Consider the following 19,635-nt stretch of genomic DNA (forward strand, 5'->3'; position numbering starts at 1 on the left):
ACCCTGAGAAACACCGGCCACCGGCGCACCCAGGGAAGGCCAGAGACTGACCTGCGGTCCCCGCGGGCCTGGGAGGTGTGCACCACGGCCCTGAGCGCCCTCCCTCCGAGGCTGGAGGCCGGCGACACGGCGCGGACGGGACACGCTGGACTGGGAGCCGAAGGCTTTCCCTTTCCCATCTCCCTCCGCTCCACCCCGACGACTGGGCAGAGGCGAAGAGACCCGCCCAGGGACTTTTTTAAGCACAGGGTCTAGCCTCGTCCCTGACATCCCGAACCGAGCCGGTCGTGGCCCGTGTCCCCAGCGGCTGTGCGGGAGGCGGGGCGGGGCGGCGGCAGCACGTCCCCAGCGCGAACTCGGGAAGGGCAGCGGACTGACCGCTCTCGCGTCCCGTAGCGGCGCGCGGGGGCCGAGCGGGAGCCGGACGGCGCGGCGCGCGGCCGACAAAATCCTTTGCGTGAGCGCCTGGGACGCGGTCCGGGTGAGTCGGGGGCCTCAGGGAGCTGCGGCGGTGGGCGCGCCGGCCGGGGAGGGGCTTCGGCCGTCACTGTCCGAGTCAGTTGATGGGTGGGCCGTGTCCGGTCAGCCCGCCGCTGGCCGGCGATCCGGGGCGGCTTCCTCCCCCACCGTTTAAATGACGGGTCTTAAGTTTAGTGACAGCCCCCGCGGCTCCCCGTGTTCGCTCTGAACGCGCCCCGTGAGGAGCGGAGCCGCTGGACCGCCTGTTAAACCGTAGGAAACGCCAGTTATCCGAATTGCGCTGATGGTCCGTGCAACGTAACGATGGCTGCCGGCGCGGTGGCCGGCGTTAGTGACACTTGGGAACAGGAGGCTCCGGAAGCCTTGGGGCTGGGCACAGTGTGGCCTCGGAGCAACCCTGGCTTCCCTGCGCCCCTGCCTGTGCCTCTTGTACGCAGTTACACACAGGTCGGCGCTCAGCCGGGGCCGCCGTTTCCTCGGGGTCAGCTGACGGCTGCGGCTGCGCATGCGCGGGGCGGCGCGGGCGGAAGTCAGGCGGAAAGCGGAGTTTCGCTTCTCCTCGGCCGGTTACGCCGTCGTCCTCCCCGGAGCTGTTACACGCACCGACGGGCTCTTTTAGCGTAAGGGTGGCATCAGCATCGGGTTAGTTTCGGGTGTGCGACGCAGAGACTCCTCACGCGTGCCCCGGACGAAGCGGTCTCCGAGGCAGGCCTGTCACCCAGCGACTACGGGGTGGTTGCCTGTATCCCCTTCGCTGTGCTGCGACCCCGCGACTGACTGAGAACGAGGAGTTGGTCCTTAAAAGTGTGGTTGAGGGTCCCCCGCCCACACACACCTTTTTTTCTTTTTGCCACAGGAAAAACTAATATTGCAGGGACTGGATGTTTTCCCGCTTTGACTTGTTTAAATTAGGAGGAGGAGGGGATCAATCTTTTCTATTAATAATAATAGCTAAAACTTACAAAGCACTTGCTGTCCCGTCCGTGTTTTGTTAATTCATTTAGTCCTCAGGACACACCTGTGAGGTGAGTGCTGTCATTCTCATCTTACAGATGAGGAAAAGTACAGGAGTATTTCCTACTGTTTTATTTTAATATTTTTAATAATAAGTTTCATGGTAGAAATTTTCTCCTGATGCAGTTTTTCAACCAATATTCCCTGCATTCATAACCCAACATTATTTAGTTTATAGTACACTAGATGAGAATTGGGGTCAGACCTTTGATTGTGATAGCTTGTTACTTGGTAAATATTAGTAGACTAACTTATAATTTAAATTTAAGAATAGTTATGATACGAAGAAAAATAATGCATTTCTTTCCTGCTGTTTTGATTTTACACAGGGCAACTGCCTCAGTTTCAGTCTGGGAAGCCTGTCAATGAAACTTGCTTAAGATCTTAGATGGTACACAGCAGAGACCTCAGTCGACAATACAGTGGGAAAGAAGGATGCTGTCCCTAAACAACCTGCAGAGTGTCATCCATAACCCGGTAACTGATCTCTCCGAAATCACTTGTCACCTCTGGCAGGATTGAGAGCAAGTCCAAGTGGATTGTAATTATCTGTTGCTGGGGCAGAGGGTCAAGAAGGAAATTCAGTAACCATGTCACGTGGCCCCTTCGTGTGACAGGGGCTGTGGTGGGGACGGACTGACGGCAGACGCAGCCCTTTGAGGGGTCTGGTGGGGGTCTAGGTCCCATTGCCACACGAGGTGGTGAGGACGTGTTGTGATCAGGGACACGGGAGGACAGGGAGGCAATGCCAACGTTGGTGGCAGGAGGGTGTGGATAATCATAGACATAAGTTTAAAACTACAAGTTTTAAGTCTTTTTTATTAAGACTTGTTTATGAGAAGTAAATGTCTCAGTTTTTAACCCCTCTGCCTTTCAACTGCTGCTTGTCATTTGAGCAGGAAAATGTCAAAAGCGAGTGGTGAGATGGAAAATGAAAAAAACTAAGGGTCTTGTTCTAGCCTGAGGCTGGTCCAAGAACCCCTGAATGACTGGAATTGCTCCAAGTTTCCATGTACGTCCTGGGAAGTGACAGACTTGTTTTAGTTTTAAGTTTCCATGTATCTGGAGCTGAAGCCTGAATTTAGGTCTGAGGAAGAGTTGCTGCTTTTTTAGTAAATCTTCCCCGCAGCCCCACCGAGACACTCTTGGGCAATAGGGAGGCTGAGAGTCCTAAACCAGTCTTAGGGTGTGTTCATTTTTGTTATTTGCTTAGTAGCTATAACTCTCTTCCCCCTGAGTTTACGTCATTGTGCAAGAATAAGCCATGACCAACGCATTAAGCAAACTCAGCTTTAGAGGAAGTAGCCTTCAGTAGCCCTAGATTTAAAAAGGAGGACTTACTGAATTTGGAGTCAGAGATATTTAAATTGATTTTGTGTATCTTAGAGTTAAAAGCATCTCAAAGTGTAGACTGACTTTCTGCAGAGATTTAAAAAACAAAACCAAAAAAAACCGGGCTGCCTGCCAAGGATGGCTGTAGTCTAACCTTGACCGGAGCTGCGAGGAGGCGTGGGCCAGGGTCAGTGCTGGCCTTCATGCACAAAGAGGCCTACTTGTGATGGTGTTTAGATAATCATTTCTAGGTTAAAATACCTGCGTATCTTGATGCTAGCAGGTGACGATTCTTGTAATTTCTGGGGTCCGCACCCTAAACTGATGAAGGGAGCCTGAAGCCGGCTGCTTCAGAGCACGAAACTCCCTCAGGATTCCCAGGTGACCTCACTGTGTCCCAAGGGAACTTCATAATAACATGTTTACACAGTAAATCTTTTTTGACACATTTTTCTTAAGTTTCTCTGTTTTATAGTCAGTTTTCACGGGTAGAAAAGGGTAGAGGTAGAATGATTGACCTGAATGGCAAAAATAACATTTTGATGTCTCTAAATTTCACTTACTGTTGAACAGCCACTGCATTGTAGACCCGTATTGATGGCAGCCCTCCTACTGTGTGCAGCGTGCGGCCCTTCTGTGCTCAGGAGACCACAGGAGAAGGGGGTCACAGATAACGTAGAGATTTTAAGTTCGTCACTTAGGCTATTGTACAATCTAGGCCGAAATGACGTACTTTTCTTGCATTGTGGTGGTTTTGTTAGTGATCAGTTCAAACAGTGGGAAACTGTTTATTGATTTTCTACTCTATTCTCTTTATCAAGCATTATGAAGACAAAGAACTGCTGCCTTTTTATTTTTATTTCTTAATTTTAAAGTTTGGGTCACATTAGTGATAGATTCTGTCCATATTAACTTCTTGGAAAAGATAAATTGGATAACTGGCCTATGTACTTTTTTCATACTTAATATATTTCATCGAGTAGTTCAACTGATGGCATTCCAAGGCTTAAGAAAGTCAGGCTCACTTTTATTTCCATTCAAATTCAGTGAATAATTTGGAAGACAGTATCTTCACTTCATACCAGAACTGCCATCAGTGCAATAGATTGTTTAATACCATAGTGTCTACCTAAATATTTTATTAGTTCTTAAGATGTGAGTAAGAAGTTGTTGCTCCAGGTGAATAAACCACTTGTTAAGGTTAACTCCACCTGCTTCTGGAGTGCGCCTGAGGCCGGCTTCCTTAGCAGCTCTGCCTCCTTTCTCCTTAGGAGTCTAAACACCCCCTGCCTCCCTTCAGTTTAATCTCAAACCATGAGCAGTAGGTCTTCTTTTTTAATCTCTGAGGTCCTTTCTGGCCTTTGCTCCCCTATTGCTCTTTCACTGACGCCCTTCTTGAGAGAGGGTCAATTTCTGCCACCCAGACTTTCTCCCCACAGCTCTGCCCTCTGATTCTCTCCTTTTTCTTAATTGCTTTCTTGTCTTACCTTCTCTGACTGCCTTTAGTCCGGTCAAGTCCAAGTACAGTCTGGATACAGTTCTGGCCTTTCATGGGGAACCTCCAGGTTTGAGCTGCCATGCCAGCCCTGCAGGACTGGGAGTTCAGGGCTAAACTGGGTCTTCCTTTCCGAACCGCGTCCCTTTTGTGGTTTTGCACGTCCGGCCGTGTCCTGCTGCTGTTAACGTCTGCCTCCTCCCTGGCCACCGAGCCCTCACTAACTGAAAGATAATCTCGTTAAAATGTAAACTGTATTTGTGTCAAACCCAGTGGTTTTCCTTTTCACTTTTTTTTGGTGCTGGCGCTTGGGGGAGGGAGAAGCAGGAGAAGGCCCCTTTTCACTTTTAAAAATTCAAGCACTATTTAAAGGTTTCACTAAACCATACATTTTTTTCCTACCCTGGTGTTCAGTTCCCCTCTCCAGAGGTTGTCATTTTCAACCAGGGTTTTGTATGTCCTTCCTGGGAATATGTGTGTGAGTGTCCCAGAGGGTGTGTGTTGTGCCTGTCACCTTTCATGTCTCCTGTTTCTTCACGTGCACGTGTCACACTACACCCTGCTGTTCTCCTTTTACACCTGTTGGAGGTATCGGCACATTTAGGACTTCCTCACCTATTTTAATGCCCCACAGTGAGTTCGTTGTTTGTTGTTACATGTGCATGTGACCTGTTTCACCAGCCCCTGTTGAAGGACTGCCTCCTTTTGTGACTGCATCCAGTGCTGTGATGTACATACATCCTTGGATATGCATCTTCGTGCACGCGTGCCAGTAATTTACAAGAGAAATCTTAATGTTTTTTACAAAATGAGTTTTTGGGTCAAAAGATATGGCATCCATTGTATTATTTTGTTTTCCATCTTCCTTATTTTTCCATGTTAAAGATATTGCCAGTCCCCCTCATTAAACTGGCTTCCTTGATATTCCTGCCCTGCCTGACCCTTCTCTCTTCTTTCTCTTCTCACCCCTGTCGTGAAGTCTCCCCACGCCTGTTGTGGTCACCAGCATAAAGTCATCCTCATGGCTGTGACTTACTTACAGTGAAAGGGTACGGAGCAGAGTCACAGAGGGAAGAGGCACCTAGGGCAAAGGCAGGGGAGCCTCCTAGTGGAGTCACAATGTACTCCAGTCCCAGTACGCGTGTGAAATGTCCCCTACCCCGGAAGCTCCTCGACTCCCTGGCCTGGGTTTCCACTGGGGCTGCTTCTGTAGCTAGCTTCTACCCGGCACATTCCGAAAGCAGGTGTTGGCACAGACCCTGGTGTGTGCACAAGCAGACGGGTAGGTGCAGTAAGCCACCCTCATCAGTCAGGGTGGTGGCTGCTCTCCCAGATTCCCAGTCCCTAGACCCCAGGCAGCAGCCAGCCTTGCGGGAAGGAGGCCTTCCAGGGGTCACAGTCAGGCCTGCTTTGTCCACCTCCCTGTGCACCATCGTTTTACACACCATTGAGGCTGGGCCCCTGACTTTTCCTCTCTCTCGGTTTGTCTGCTTTGTTATAATCATCTTTACTCTGACCAGTAAGTATGAAGATGGGCTACTCACTTAACGTGTGGTCCTGAATCTCTTTCACTGCATTTGCTCTTAGATGTCCTCCTCACCCTTCACACTGAACGTGTTCAAAGCTAAACCCACCTCCCTTCAGAAACCTATTTCCTCCCCAGTTTTTCCATTGAGATGGTGGCGCTGTGTAAACAATTTCCTTTGGAATATCTTAGTCTATCTCCTATAACCCCTCCCCCAGTGCGTGCTGCCATCAGCCAGGATTCCAGCCTTATCTCCCTATGTCTGGCTCGCTGGCAGTACTATCTGCCAGATAATCCCCCGCCCGCGGGACTGTTGTTCCCAGACCCCACTTTCGTTGTCAGTCTCAGATCCGACCCTGAGTCTGTCTTTAACTGCTCCCTTACTACTTTCTGCTCCCAGGTAGGTTTTGTCTTTTCCTGCCTCTCTGCTTTTGTAAGCTGACATTTCTACACGAGCTGGCCTCCTCCTCCTGTGTGCCTGACACTACTTTCCCAGCTCAGATCACCTCTTTCATGAACTTTCTTCGGCCAACTCAGTGAGGATTCTTCATACAGTTGTCTGACACATTTGTTTGACGCTTACTGCACCATTATTTTAGATGTTAAAGTAGTTAGGGTTTGTATTTGCAAGCACAGAAGCTTGCCGAGAAGGAAGTTAGTGAATGGTATCGAGCAGTCCTCTAGCCAGACTTGAAGAGCCAGGCTTGCCAGCTACGGTGACAGTGCCCAGCAGTGCGCTGTAGGCTGTTCCCATGAAGACACATCTGTTGCATTGCTGAGCCTGGGTGTAGCTGCCTCGTCCTTGCAAGAGCAAATACGGTGTTGTTCTGGCTGCTGCTTGTCATTCCTTTTTTTTTTTTTTTTTCTTTTTTGCTTGTCACTACTTTTGGTGCCATGTCTGAGCTGGGCCACTGATTGCCAGGGCTTCATCGAGTGCCCTTACCCTCCGGGCCCTCCCTGCAGTCTGGACGAGGGTTCCTTAGGGAGGGGACAGTGGTCTGTCTGCAGGCTTGGGCTCCAACAGGCCTGTCCCCACGGCTTTCGGGTAGGGAAGGAGATGCGGTTTTGAACAGCCACACAAATGCCCCCTTTCCACTCGTGTCTTCCCACAGGTATCTGGCGAGCTCCTCACACGCAGGGCTCTTGTACTCTTTTCCAGCTGCAGTCTCACTGAAAGGGACCCTTGCACATAACTTGTCATAAAAGATGAATCAGCCAGGAAGTTTTGGCAAGTAACACGAAACCTAACTAGGGCTTAAGCTTATGGTATTGTCTCCAGTGTGATCATATCTCTCAATTGTTTTACATAAGTTAATTTTTTTTGAAACAAAGCATCAAAGCCTGCAGTTGTCTAGAAAACAGTTTCCTTTTCCTCCCTTTTCACAGGAGCAAATGGCTGTGAGCTGAGTGGGTGGGCTGCAGGCATTTGGCCTCACCCCCGCGGTCCAGGAGGGCTGAGCATTACTGATGTAACTCAGGGCGTTTGCAAGTAGAAGCATTAATCCAGACAACTAAAACAGCAGGTGGCCCCACGTTCGCCACAGCTGTTTCACAGACTGGAACAATTTATTAACAGTTGTGAACTACTTATTGGCAGTGATGGTCTCAGAAGGCTGTTTGCAACCCTAAAATTGAATATATGATAAAAAAACCCTGTGGTTATAAAAATATAAACGTTTATTACAGAAATCATTTTTGCTTATTTCTTTACGGGGTTTTCTTTTTAACATTTATTATAACTTAAGGTAATGTTTATTTAAGATTCTAATGTGTACGTACAGCTTTGTAGGCTACTTTCTCTGCTATTTATATCACTAAAATGTTTGTGTTATTAAATACTCTGCATACACGTAATTAGAACACACATAAAATCTTAAGGTGCAAAAACCGGTCTCATTTTACGGAGAGATGTACACCGTGGAGGACGCTGCTTCCCGTTCCCGAATGGGCTGTGGTCCGAAAGAGCAGCGCGGAGTGTGGCTCCTCCTGCACCGTGTCCGCGCTGCTGTGCGTCGGCAGCCACTCCGCGCATCTGTAGAGCAGACAGTTGTTTGGGGGCGTGGGCCCTGTTCGTCCCACCCACCCTGCCCTCAGCAGGTGTCATGGCACCGGATGTGACTGGTTCTGGGACTGTTTCGTTGCTGAAGGCAGTGGCCCTTGCCGTGCAGCGCGGCTCTTCGTCACTGCTCAGCTGCATGTGAGAGGCCTGTCAGAGCCGTTCCTGGGCAGTGAGAGCTCATTCGTTCACCATGCGACCGTCGATCATCTCAGACCTCAGTCCAGGGCATGTGAAGGTGGTGACCCAGAGCTGCTCCGTGCAGCTCCCAGTCCAGACAGAGGCATGGGCACAGACGGGCCCACGCAGGTGGCCCAGGGAATCTGAAACAAGATCCCCAGGGGAGTGTGAGCCAAGAGCCACCCACTGGCAACAAGCCCCCTTGTTTTATTTACGTCTTGACAACCAGGGCTACCTCGGATAAATTGTAGCATAGATGTCCTCGTTTGGACGAGCCTGGCAGGAGGCAGGCTGGTGTCTGGCCAGATGCTCCCGAGTGGAAGAGGGGAGGTTGTGAGGTAGGAGATGCAGCCACATAGCGCAGGTCCCCAGCCAGAGCAGCCACCTTAGGGAAGGGGAGTGACAAGTTCTGAGTATGTCAGGCCCCAGACAGAAAGGCTGGGTTCCAGGTGGGGAGGTGCAGGTTGAGACCTGAGTGCTGGGCGGGAGTGCCTGTTGGAGACCAAGTGTGCAGATAGTGCAGGCCAGCGCTGGTGGACGCTGTGCTGTGAGAGACCCGCAGCCTCCAGCGCCCGTCCCAGGACGCAGTGTGGTGTGGGCTGCAGGCTGGAAGCCCGGGGAGGGCCCTGCCCCAGGTGTGGCCGACCTCCCCAGGCAGTGAGTGTCCGCGTCCTGCTGGCACTGGCGTGGGGCCGGGCACGGTCTTGCCCCTGCCGCTGCATGGAACCCCGGGGTGGGGAAGGGATGACATTGCCACAAGTTGTTTTTTTTTCTCCCATTATCAGGGTTATTCTGTTAAGTGGAAGTTTTATTTCACAAAACCCAAATAAAAATTATAGTGAGTAGGATTTATCTTGTGTCTTTTCCCAGATGACTCAGTTTGCAGATGCTGTATAGCTGTGTGAGTAGTGAGGATAAAAGTGCTGGGTTGGGCAGATTTGTATGTGATAGAAGCACAGCCTTTCAATCTTATGTAAAAGGACACTTGTTAAAATGATTCTTCCTAGGTAATCCCCTATGTCGGGACCATTCCTGAGCAGCTGGAGCCTGGAACTCTGATTGTAATACGTGGGCACATCCCTGGGAACTCAGACAGGTAGGACGATTGTGTTGGATGGAAAAGAGCGTGAACAAGCTGCCTCTTCATGGCTGTCGGGCAACAACAAAAAATAACGGGACAGAGCCGTTTTGGTGTTTGTAGCCTGGTTTTGCTTTCATCTGCATTGTGGCCCAGATGCGGAGATTGGAATGAGTGACTGATAAAGGTTATTTGGGTTTTTCATTTTATTGCTATAAGTCTTATCTCATTGTAAAGATTTGGATATATGAGGTCTGTCCAGAAGGTATCCAGCCATGCACTATGAAAAATAGGGACATTTAGTGAAAAAGGTACAAGATACAAGAAACGTTGTACATAATTCAATGACACCTCAGTCCCCTTCAAAGTAGGCACCTTAGGACCTCACGCAGTTCTCCCAGTCACCATCAGCTGCCGCATCGTATTTCCCTGAATCTCATTGAAGTTCTGAAATCCCTTCCCTTTCAAAGGTGATTTTAGTTTTGGGAAAAGTCAGAAGTCACAGGGTGCCAAATCTGGGCTGTCGTGGGGCTGAGTCACCTGCGTGATTTGACTTGCCAAAAACTCCTGAGATGTGATACATGAGTGGGCATGTTGTCATGATGAGGCTGTCAATCACCAGCTGCCCATAGCTGCAGCCTCTGTATCATCTGAATAGTTTTCACGGAGGAATGTTCAAGCTTAACACAAAATCTGATGCAGATGCGTTGCTCTACTTGCTCAGTCATTTTGAACATGACGACCACACAATACACATGGTCACTCAGTGGCGTCTACCACCCCCACTGACTAGTACAGTGAAGTCGTCATTGTTCACGCATGTGCATTCCAGTCCACTCTCCTTGGATGCCAGGTTACATTGATGTTGCACAAACCATTCTCGTTTTATTAATAATGGCTGGACTTTTTCCGGACAGGTGTCATATAGTTAATGAGGGGAACTGTGGCCAGACGACAGGTACAAACTCCAGTTACAGGGTCACACACCCACAGCATATCTCTCTCTTTTTCTAATTCTTACCCAAGGATATGTTTATTGATTTTAGAGAGAGAGGGAGGGAGGAAGATAGACAGACAGATATTGATGTGAAAGAGAGAAACATCGATCGGTTGCCTCCCATATATGCCCAGACTGGTGATCGAACCTGCAGCCCAGATATGTATCCTGACTGGGGTTTGAGCTCACAACCTTTTGGTGTGCGTGGTGATGCTACAACCAGCTGAGCCACGCAGCCAGGGCTTGCACAATATCTCTTAAGGTCTGTTTTTAGGTGTTTTTGTCTAATGCTTCCTTTGGCTGCAAACTGGATGAGGCCATGTCTGTTAGAATTGGGCTCAGGTCAGTGTGGCCGCTACCCACACAACAGTGGTTTAAATGAGATGTGAAAGTCAAGGCTAAAGGAGACAGCCCAGGCGTTTTAAGGCAATTCCATTAAGTCTTAGAGAAGCAGGCTGCTTCTGGCTGTCCACTCGGCTGTCCCCGGGTAAGGTCCTCTTTCCCTTGATTCTTGGCGCTAGACCTGTAGTTGGATGGGTGCATGTGCTGTTCGGGGTTGGGGGCATGGGCAGGGTGTGGACAAAAGGCAGAGGCCACCTGACTTTCAGTTCCCAGTAGTTTTCTGTAAACACTTGGTTTCCACGTCGGCTGAGCTTTATCCCGTAAGCAGGCCTGCCTGCAAGGGAGACTGGAGAAAGGAGGCTCCTTCTGGACAGATGGGGCCCCAGCTGCAGCTCAGGCCTGCTCCCAAGGAGGGAGTGAAGGGGGGGTGTTCAGGCCACCTGGGTGGATGAGCAGAGGGTCAGTCGTACGACACTCAGCCTGGGTTTTCGTGCTTCTGGGCCCCTCCTGGCAGCCTTCCTCTGCGAGTCCTCAGGTGGCCCGTGTTTCTGCCCTCAGGTTCCAGGTGGACTTCCAGTGTGGCAGCAGCGTGAAACCTCGAGCCGATGTGGTCTTTCACTTCAATCCCCGTTTCAGAAGGGCTAACTGCATTGTCTGCAATACTCTGAAAGATGAAAAGTGGGGGAGGGAAGAGATCACCTACGACATGCCTTTCACAAAAGAAAAGTCTTTTGAAATTGTGATTATGGTGCTGAAGGACAAATTCCAGGTAGGTTCTGGAGACTGAAAGTTGACTCCTTGTTAATGAGAACAGGTGCACAGGAAGCTTGTTCACAGTAGTGAGCACACCCTTGTACTTCTTACGTCCAGGGAGAGTTTGGCTTTATAACGTCGGGGCCAGGCAGGTCCCTGCAGGTGAGGTGGGGACAGCTCCTCTCCTGCCCGAGGGGCCTGTGGAGCTCAGGTCCAGGGCAGCCGCGGTTTCTATGAGGTCATGTTTCTCCTGGCAGGGCGGAGCTCAGTTCCGAATTGGCACGGCGCCATACCAGTTGTGCCGTAGTTGGTTAGAATCACCGTGACCCGACGTTCGGGGGAACCCGCACTAACGGACGGGTGGGGAACCTGAGTGTGGAAGTCAGCATCCAGTGTGAGGTTAGGTCCTGCCACAAGAGGATTCTTTAGGATCTTGAGGTTTTAGACGCAGAGATCTCAGAAATGCTGTGTGTTGTAAACACGATCACTGCTTTCCATGAGCATTTCACACCCCGTGCGTGTGATGTAGAATTTGGTCCCAGAGTTCCTTTCTCTGCTTGCCCTTTGAGAGAAGACGCTCCCATCCCCGGTGTGGGTCCTTCCCGGCCTCCAGGATCCCGCTCCCACCAGAACATCGCCCCTCAGTCCCCTGAACTCCATCACCCCTTCCTTCCCTGGCCTTTGAATACCTTTTCCTGTAATGTTGTGTTGCGCTTGGTTTTTTCCTGTATTTACTTGGCCTGCCACTGGGATTTTCAGCCCCCGTAGCTTAAAGCTCATGCTGCATTCTGCCTGTTTTCCTGGAGTTGCACAACGCAGCCCCTGGTGTTTGGGGTGGGGGGGGACAGGACTGCACGTGCTGGACACCTGCTCTGTGTCAGGCCATGCTGGGACGCACAGCAGTGGCCGCGTCTCCTCACAGCAGCAGCCGCCCTTTGGGTGACAACGTTTTCTGCTTACAAACAGCAGTCTCAGAGAAGTGGGGGAGCCTGCCCATGTTCATCCATTCAGCAAGTGCGACAAATACAGACTGAGCACCTGCCATGTGCACGGTGGTCCCTCAGAGGGTGCGGGCTTGCAGAGCCGGTCTCCTGGGCTTGCGGCCCACCGGGGCATCAGGAGCCCCTGACCCCGGGATGGCTCGTGTTTCTGCACAGAGGCACCCACGCACACGCCCCTGTGTGCAGGCAGGCATGGTTGGTCTGGGGGTCGGGAGGCAAAAGGAGGCAAACGCTGCTGGTTTGTGATGCTTTCATCGCCCTCGGGTCAGACACAGCAAGTGCAGCCCCGTGGGAAAGGGATAAAACGAAGCCCAAGTCAACAGGTTTCGGTTTGGGTAAGTTAATGAAATTAATTTATTAACTTTTTTCGGGGTGGGGGTGGCTATTTTCTGTGTCGATCTAGGTGGCTGTCAATGGAAAACATGTACTGCTCTACGCCCACAGGATTGGCCCCGAGAAAATAGACACTCTGGGCATTTCCGGCCAAGTGAGCATTCACTCAGTTGGCTTCAGCTTCAGCACGGTGAGTGCCCTTCCGTGGTGCGGGGCCTTCATTGGTGACGTTTTCTGGTGAAAGGGGAGGGAGTATCTTTAATTAACATTTCTTAAGCCGAAGTAAATGTCTCCTTCATGAGGCATTAATTCTTGGAAGTAAATCTTTCAAACTACTAGGATTCTGTTTTTTTCTGTGCATTTACTTACTTAAATGTCATTTAAGAAATTGACCTGCTTCTCTATAGGCCTATTTTTAAAAATATTTTTTTAGTTCGATAACACAACCTTGCCTTATTTATCACTATTTTTATTCCCATCCTCCTACCAACCTCCACTTTGGCAACCATCAACTTGCTCTATTTTGCTTTCTTTATTGATTCGTTTTGTTTTTAGAGTCCACATATAAGTGAAATCATACAATATTTGTCTTTCTCTGTCTGACTTATTTAACTCAGCATAATGCCCTCTGGGTCCATCTGTGTTGTCACAAATGGCAAGATTTTATTCTTTCTTACGGCTGAATAATACTGCATTGTATATATGTACTACTTCTTTTCCATCCAGTCATGTATCCGTGGACACCGAGGTTATTTCCATATCTTTTCTATTGTAAATAATGCTGCAGTGAACATAGAGGTGCATATAACTTTTTGAATTAGTGTTTTGGGTTTCCTCGGATAAATACCTGGAACTGGAATTGCTGGTGCACGTGGTAGTGCTTTGTTTAATTTTTGAGGACTCTGCTGTTTCCCACAGTGACTGCACCAGTGCCTCCCCACCAGCAGGGCACCAGGTCCCCTTTCTCCATGTCCTCGCCAGCACTTGCATTTGTGGATTTATTGATGATGGCCATTCTGACAGGTGTGAGGTGGTATCTCATTGTGGTGTTAATTTGCATTTCCATGAGGATTCGTGATGTCGAGCATCTTTTCACATGTCTGGTGGCCATCTGTATGTCCTCTTTGGTGAATTATCTGTTCAGGTCCTCTACTCATTTTTTGATTGGGTTGTTTGTTTTTTTGATGTTAAGCTAAGCTGCATGATTTGCTTATATATTTTGAATGTTAAATCCTTATTAGGTGTATATCATTTGTGAGTATCTTCTAATTGGTACCTTGTCTTTTCTTTTTGTTTATGGTTTCCTTTGCTGTAAAAAGCTTTTTTAGTTTGACGTAGTCCTGTTTGTGTATTTTTTCTTTTGTTTTCCTTGCCCAAGGAGATATATCCAAAAAGATGTTACGAAGTACAATGTCAAAAGAGTTTATTGCCTGTGTTTTCTTACAAGACCACTTACCACCAACCTCTGCCCTCTGTGGAGGATCAGCTGTGCAGGGCAGGGTGGTGGTGCTCTGATGTGGTCTGTAGGTGTCCCCTGGGTGCGCTGGCCCTGGGGTTTCCCAGGGTGATACAGGCTAAGGTGAGCCCCCACCTGTGTTTTGCCCAGGGCACCCTGCCTAAGCCATAAAGCAATCTGAGTTTGCTGCTACTTGTGCTGCGTTTGGAGATTCCCAGGCGAAGCCAAGCTGTGAATCTAGGCTGGCTGCTGCTAGTGCTGGACCTGGGCCACATTGAGGCCAGTTCTTGCTTGTTTGAGAGGATTTAGGAAGTTGTGAAGCATAAGCCAAGGCCAGCCGTCCACATGGAAAAGCAGCTTGGGTGGGCCCCTAAATTGGGTGGGATGGAGTCTCAGGGGATCTCCAAGGTGGGTCAAACAGTGTTAGCCAGGTTGATGGAGTCTCAGATATGGCACCAGCCCGCTGCCTCTGTCGAGGAAGGGTTTAGAAAAGGGGCAATGGCCTCTGCTCACCTTGATGCTAGACACTTCATTTTCTCCCTGTGTGCCCCTGGTGCCTTTCAAGCTGCTACCCTGGTGCTGGAGCTCAGAGGGAGTGAGTCTGAGCTGGTGAGTCTGTGTGTGGGATCTTCAGGAGGAACTCCTTGTAGCTCTAGCCATTTCTTTCACCGACTCAGTCTCCACTGGTTTGTGCAGCCAGAAGTTGTGGGGACTTACCTTCCTGGCATTGGAACCCTGGGCTCGGGGTGCTGGCGTGGGACTGGACTCCTCACTCCTGAGATACCCTTTCCGAATTTTTATCCACCACACGTGGGTGTGGGACAGCCCATTCCACGGCTGCTCCCCTCCTGCCCGTCTCAATGGAGGTGGTTTCTCTAATTTTGTAGTTGTCAGGCTAACATTCCACTCTATTTCTGCTGGTTCTGTGTGGTGGTGGTTCTATATTTTAGTTGTAATTTTGATGTGGTTGTGCAAAGAGGTGAGCCATGTCTGCCTATGCCGCCCTCTTGCCCGCAAGTTTTAGGTTTTTCTATATATAGTATCATGTCATCTGCAAATAATGAGACTTCTACTTCTTTCCAATTTGTGTGCCTCTTATTTCTTGGTGTTGTCGGATTGCTGTGGCTAGGACTTCCATGTTGACTACGAGCGGTGCGAATGGGCAGCCCTGTCTTCTGCCTGATTTAGAGGAAAAGCTCTTAGCTTTTCATCACTGAGAATATTAGGTGTGGGTTTGTCTTTATTATGTTGAGATATATTTCTTCTATACCCACTTAGTTGAGATATTTTATCATAAAAGGATGCTGAATTAAGTCAAATGCATTTTCTGCATCTGTTGAGGTGATCATAAGCTTTCTATGCTTTTATTTTGTTAATATGATGCATCACTTCATTTTTTTACAGATGTTGAATCATCCTTACATCCTTGGGATGAATCCCACCTTGGTCATCGTGTATAATCCTTTCAACATACGCTTGAAACGGATTTGCTAATATTTTGTTGAGAATTTTTGCATCTATGTTCATTGACGATACTAGCCTATAATTTTCTCTTCTTGCAATATATTTGTTTGTGATATCATGGTAAATGCTGACTTTGTAGAATGAGTTTGGAAATGTTCCTTTCTCTGAGATTTTTTGAAATAGTTTAAAACAGACTGATATTAATTCTTGTTTGAATGGTGGAATTTATCTGTGAAGCCATGTGGTCCTGAAATTTTATTTGTTGAGAAGTGTTTGATTACTAGTTCAATTTCACTGCTAGTAATTGGTTCATTTAGATTTTGTATTCCTGGTTCAGTCTTGGAAGGTAGATATAATTCTAGAAATCTATCCATTTTTCCTAGATTGTCAAATTTGTTGGCATATGCTTCTCCATTGTGGTGTCAGATGTAACTTCGCTTTCATTTGTGATCTTATTTATTTGGGCTTCCTCTTTTTTTCTTGATAACTTTGGCTCTAAAGGTTTGTCATTTGTTTATTCAAAGAACTGACTCTTAGTTTTATTAATCTTTTCTATTGTTTTTAAAATTTTCTATTTTGTTTATTTCTGCTCTGATATTAACTATTTTTTTTCTTCTCTTTACTTTGGGTTTAATTTGTTCTTTTTCTGGTTCCTTTAGGTGTAGAGTTAGATTATTTGTGATTTTTCTTTTGTTATGATAGGCCTCTAGTTGTGAACTTCTCTCCCATATATTTTCAAAAGTTGTGTTTTCATTTTCATTTGTTACAAGGTAGTTTTTGATTTCTTGTTTGATTTTGTCTTTGGTCAATTGGTTGTTTAATAGTATGTGGTTTAATCTCCATGTATTTGTGTTTTTTTCTGTAGTTGATATCTAGTTTTAGGCCATCTTAGTTGGAAAAGATGTCTTATATAATTTCGATTTTCTTGGACTTATAAAGGCTTGTTTTGTGGCATAATATGTGATCTATCCTGGAGAATGTTCTGTGTGCCCTTGACAAAAATGTGTACTCTGCAGCTTTGGGATGAAACGTGCTATAAATGTTCTATTAAGTGTACCTACTCTAATGTGACATTTAGGGCCATTATTCCCTTATTAATTTTTGGTCTAAATGATCTATTTATTGATGTGGGTGGGTATTAAAATTTCCTACTGTTATTATATTACTGTGGATTTCTGCCTTTATGTCCATTAATAATTGCTTTGTATATTTAGTTGCTTCTATATTGGGTGTGTAAATACTTAGGATTGTTACATCTTCTTGAATTTACCCCTTTATGTATTGTCCTTTTTAGTCTTTGTAAACTTTTTTTTGTTTGTTTTAAAGTCTATTTTGTCTGAGTATTGCTATTCCAGCTTTCTTTTTGTTTCTATTTTCATGGGATATCTTTTTCCATCCCTTCACTTTCCATCTCTGGGTGTCTTTCAATCTGAAGTGAGTCTCCTGTAAGCAGTGTACAGATAAATGGCTCATGTTTTTAAATTATTCAGCTACCCTGTGACTTTCAATTGGAGCATTTAGTCCATTTACATGTCAAGTATTATTGATAATTACTTATTGCCATTTTGTTCATTGTTTTGTGGTTGTTTCTATAGTTATCCTCTGTTTTTTTTTTTTTTTGTTTTTTTTCCTTCTCTCAATCTCTTCCTTTGTGGTTTGCTGTTTTTCTTTAATGTTTTCTTTGGGTCTTTTCTCTTAACTCCTTGTATATCTGTTATAGGTTTTTGTTTTTGTTTTCCATGAGGTTTATATATGTCGTTCTATAGCCACAGAAGTCTACTTTAATACGATAGGCATTTAAGTTCTAATATGTTCTCTAAGGACTACCTTTTCCTACCTCCTCCACACTTTATATTTTTGATGTCATGTTTTAGGTCTTTTTTGTTGTGTATCTCCTAGTAATTGTAGTTTGAGTTGAGTTTGCTACATTTTCTTTTGACTTTCGTAGTAGCTCTTTTAATGACTAATTCACTGTACTTATTAAATAGTTGGCTTTACCTGTGAGATTTTTTTTCCTTTCTCATTTTTTCTTATTTCTAAATGGCATTTCCTTTTCTGCTTAAAGAAGTCACTTGAATATTTCTTGTAATGCTGATTTAATGGGGATGAACTCCTTTAGTTTTTGCTTGTCCTGGAAATTCTTTGTTACCCCTTCAGTTCTGAATGTTAACCTTGCTGGGTAAATGGTTGCAGGTGCCTTTCTTTCAGAACTTTAAAGATGTCCTGCTGCTTCCTTCTGGCCTGTAAAGTTGCTGCTGAGAAATCAGCTCTTAGCATTATGGGATTTCCTTTATATGTAACTCATTGTTTACCTCTTGCTTCCTTCAATATTGTGTCTTTATCTTTGACTTTTGCTATTTTAACTATAACCTCTCTTGGTGTGGGTGTCTTTGGGTTCATCATGTTTGGAATTCTCTGTGCTTCCTGAACCTGGATGTCTGTTTCCTTTCCCAGGTGAGTCAAGTTTTCAGCCATTATTTCTGTAATACAAGGTTTCTCTTCCTTTCACTCTTTCTTCTCCTCCTGGGAGCTGCCCAGTAATGTGAACGTTTGAACACTTGATGTAAAACCAGAAGCCCCTTAAACTATTTTTATTTTTTAAAATTCTTTTTTCTTTTTGTTGCTTTTATTGATTGATTTCCACTAGTCTGTCTTCCAGGTCACTGATACATTCCTATTAGTTAATCTACTGTTGGTTCCTTCTAATATATTTTTCATTTTAGTTATTGTATTCTTTAGGTAAGCTTGGTTCTTTATTATACTTTCTGTCTCTTTGTTGTTCTCTGTGAGTTCCTGTGTTCCATTCCCGAGTTTGGTGAGCATTCTTACGACTGTTTCTTTGAAAACAGCTTTAAAAGGATGTTTTTTTCTTGCTCTTTTATTTGGGAGATACTCTTGTCTCTTCATTTTGTTTGACTTCCTATGTGTGCTTATGTGAATTAGACAAAATACCCCTTCCAGCCTTGGAAAGTGGCCTCACGGAGGCGGCCGCCATGGAGGCCGTGTGCGCCGGGAGGGTGTCTCCTGTGTCGGGGGCGCTCATCTGTGGGACTGGGGCTACCCCAGGTGGTGAGGCCAGGTGGGTGTTGGCACGTCCTGTCGGTCCTGCTTGCTGCCTGTGTTTTGTGCAGATGGAGCTCGGGTGATGTTTCTAGGAAAGAGCTGCAGAGGTCTTGCAGGTAGATTACTTGGGTAGAGCCCCTGCCCATCCTGTGGAGGTGGAGGAAGGCAGACACAATGGTGCCTTTGGGCACCTACGACCCTGGAGAGTTCCCACAGCTCCCCAGGTTCCTCTCTCTGGTCCAGTGGTTCTCAGCCTTTGGGTTGCAACGCAACTCCTTTGGGGGTCGCCTAAGACCATCGGAAAACACATATATAATTACATATTGTTTTTGTGATTTATCACTATGCTTTAATTGTGTTCAATTTGTAACAATGGAAATACATCCTGCATATCAGATATTTACATTATAATTCATAAAAGTAGCAAAATTACAGTTATGAAGTAGCAACGAAAATAATTTTATGGTTGGGGGTCACCACAACACGAGGAACTGTATTAAAGGGCCGCGGCGTTAGGAAGGTGGAGAACCACTGCTCTAGTCTCCCATGTGTTGTACAGAAAGTGGTCTTGTACAGAAGTGACCGCTGTGTGGGATTTTTGTGCCAGGTAGTTTTAGAAGCTGGTTGGTGCCACTTAGTCACTAACTGTACCTGGCTGGCTGGGTCGGAGTGGCTCTCAGCAGGAAGGCCAGGTATGTGTGTGACACCCTGATGTGCCTGTTGTTCCTTTTGTTTGGAGGTTAAGGCTTCGGGCCTAGTAGATGGGAGTCTGGGTCGGCCAAAGCATCCCAGTAGAGCTGCTGCCCTATCAAAATGGAAGGGACGTAAGTGCACTCACAGGCTCCTCTGGCCCGGAGTCCCTGTGGCTCTTGGAGGGCCCTGTGGTCTGCCAGCCTCTCTGGTCGGTGTCTTTCTCTTCTCTCTAGATGCTGTTCATTCTGCCCCAGTTGTGCGGGAGTCACTGCTCTCCATATACATGTATATTTGAGTTTGCTTACGGGAGGGGGTGCATTCAGCATCCTCCTACGCTGGTGCCATCGGGACCTCCTGGCTCTATTTATTGACC

At 47.0% G+C, this 19,635-nt stretch overlaps 1 protein-coding gene across 1 annotated transcript in view; it reads left to right on the forward strand.

Moving 5' to 3' along the window:
* The first annotated feature begins 223 nt into the window (after positions 1–223).
* LGALS8 (galectin 8) overlaps positions 224–19,635 on the forward strand; it is a 28,388-nt gene continuing 8,976 nt past the window's right edge. The window contains exons 1-5 of the mRNA XM_090263346.1: positions 224–481; positions 1,824–1,971; positions 9,090–9,178; positions 11,058–11,268; positions 12,657–12,776. Of these exons, the coding sequence (XP_090119472.1) occupies positions 1,930–1,971; positions 9,090–9,178; positions 11,058–11,268; positions 12,657–12,776 (462 nt within the window). The 5' untranslated portion in view covers positions 224–481; positions 1,824–1,929. The remainder of the gene's footprint in view (positions 482–1,823; positions 1,972–9,089; positions 9,179–11,057; positions 11,269–12,656; positions 12,777–19,635) is intronic.

The sequence above is a fragment of the Furipterus horrens genome, unplaced genomic scaffold (assembly GCF_987537825.1).
Source record: "Furipterus horrens unplaced genomic scaffold, mFurHor1.1.pri manual_scaffold_15, whole genome shotgun sequence".
NCBI lineage: Eukaryota > Metazoa > Chordata > Mammalia > Chiroptera > Furipteridae > Furipterus > Furipterus horrens.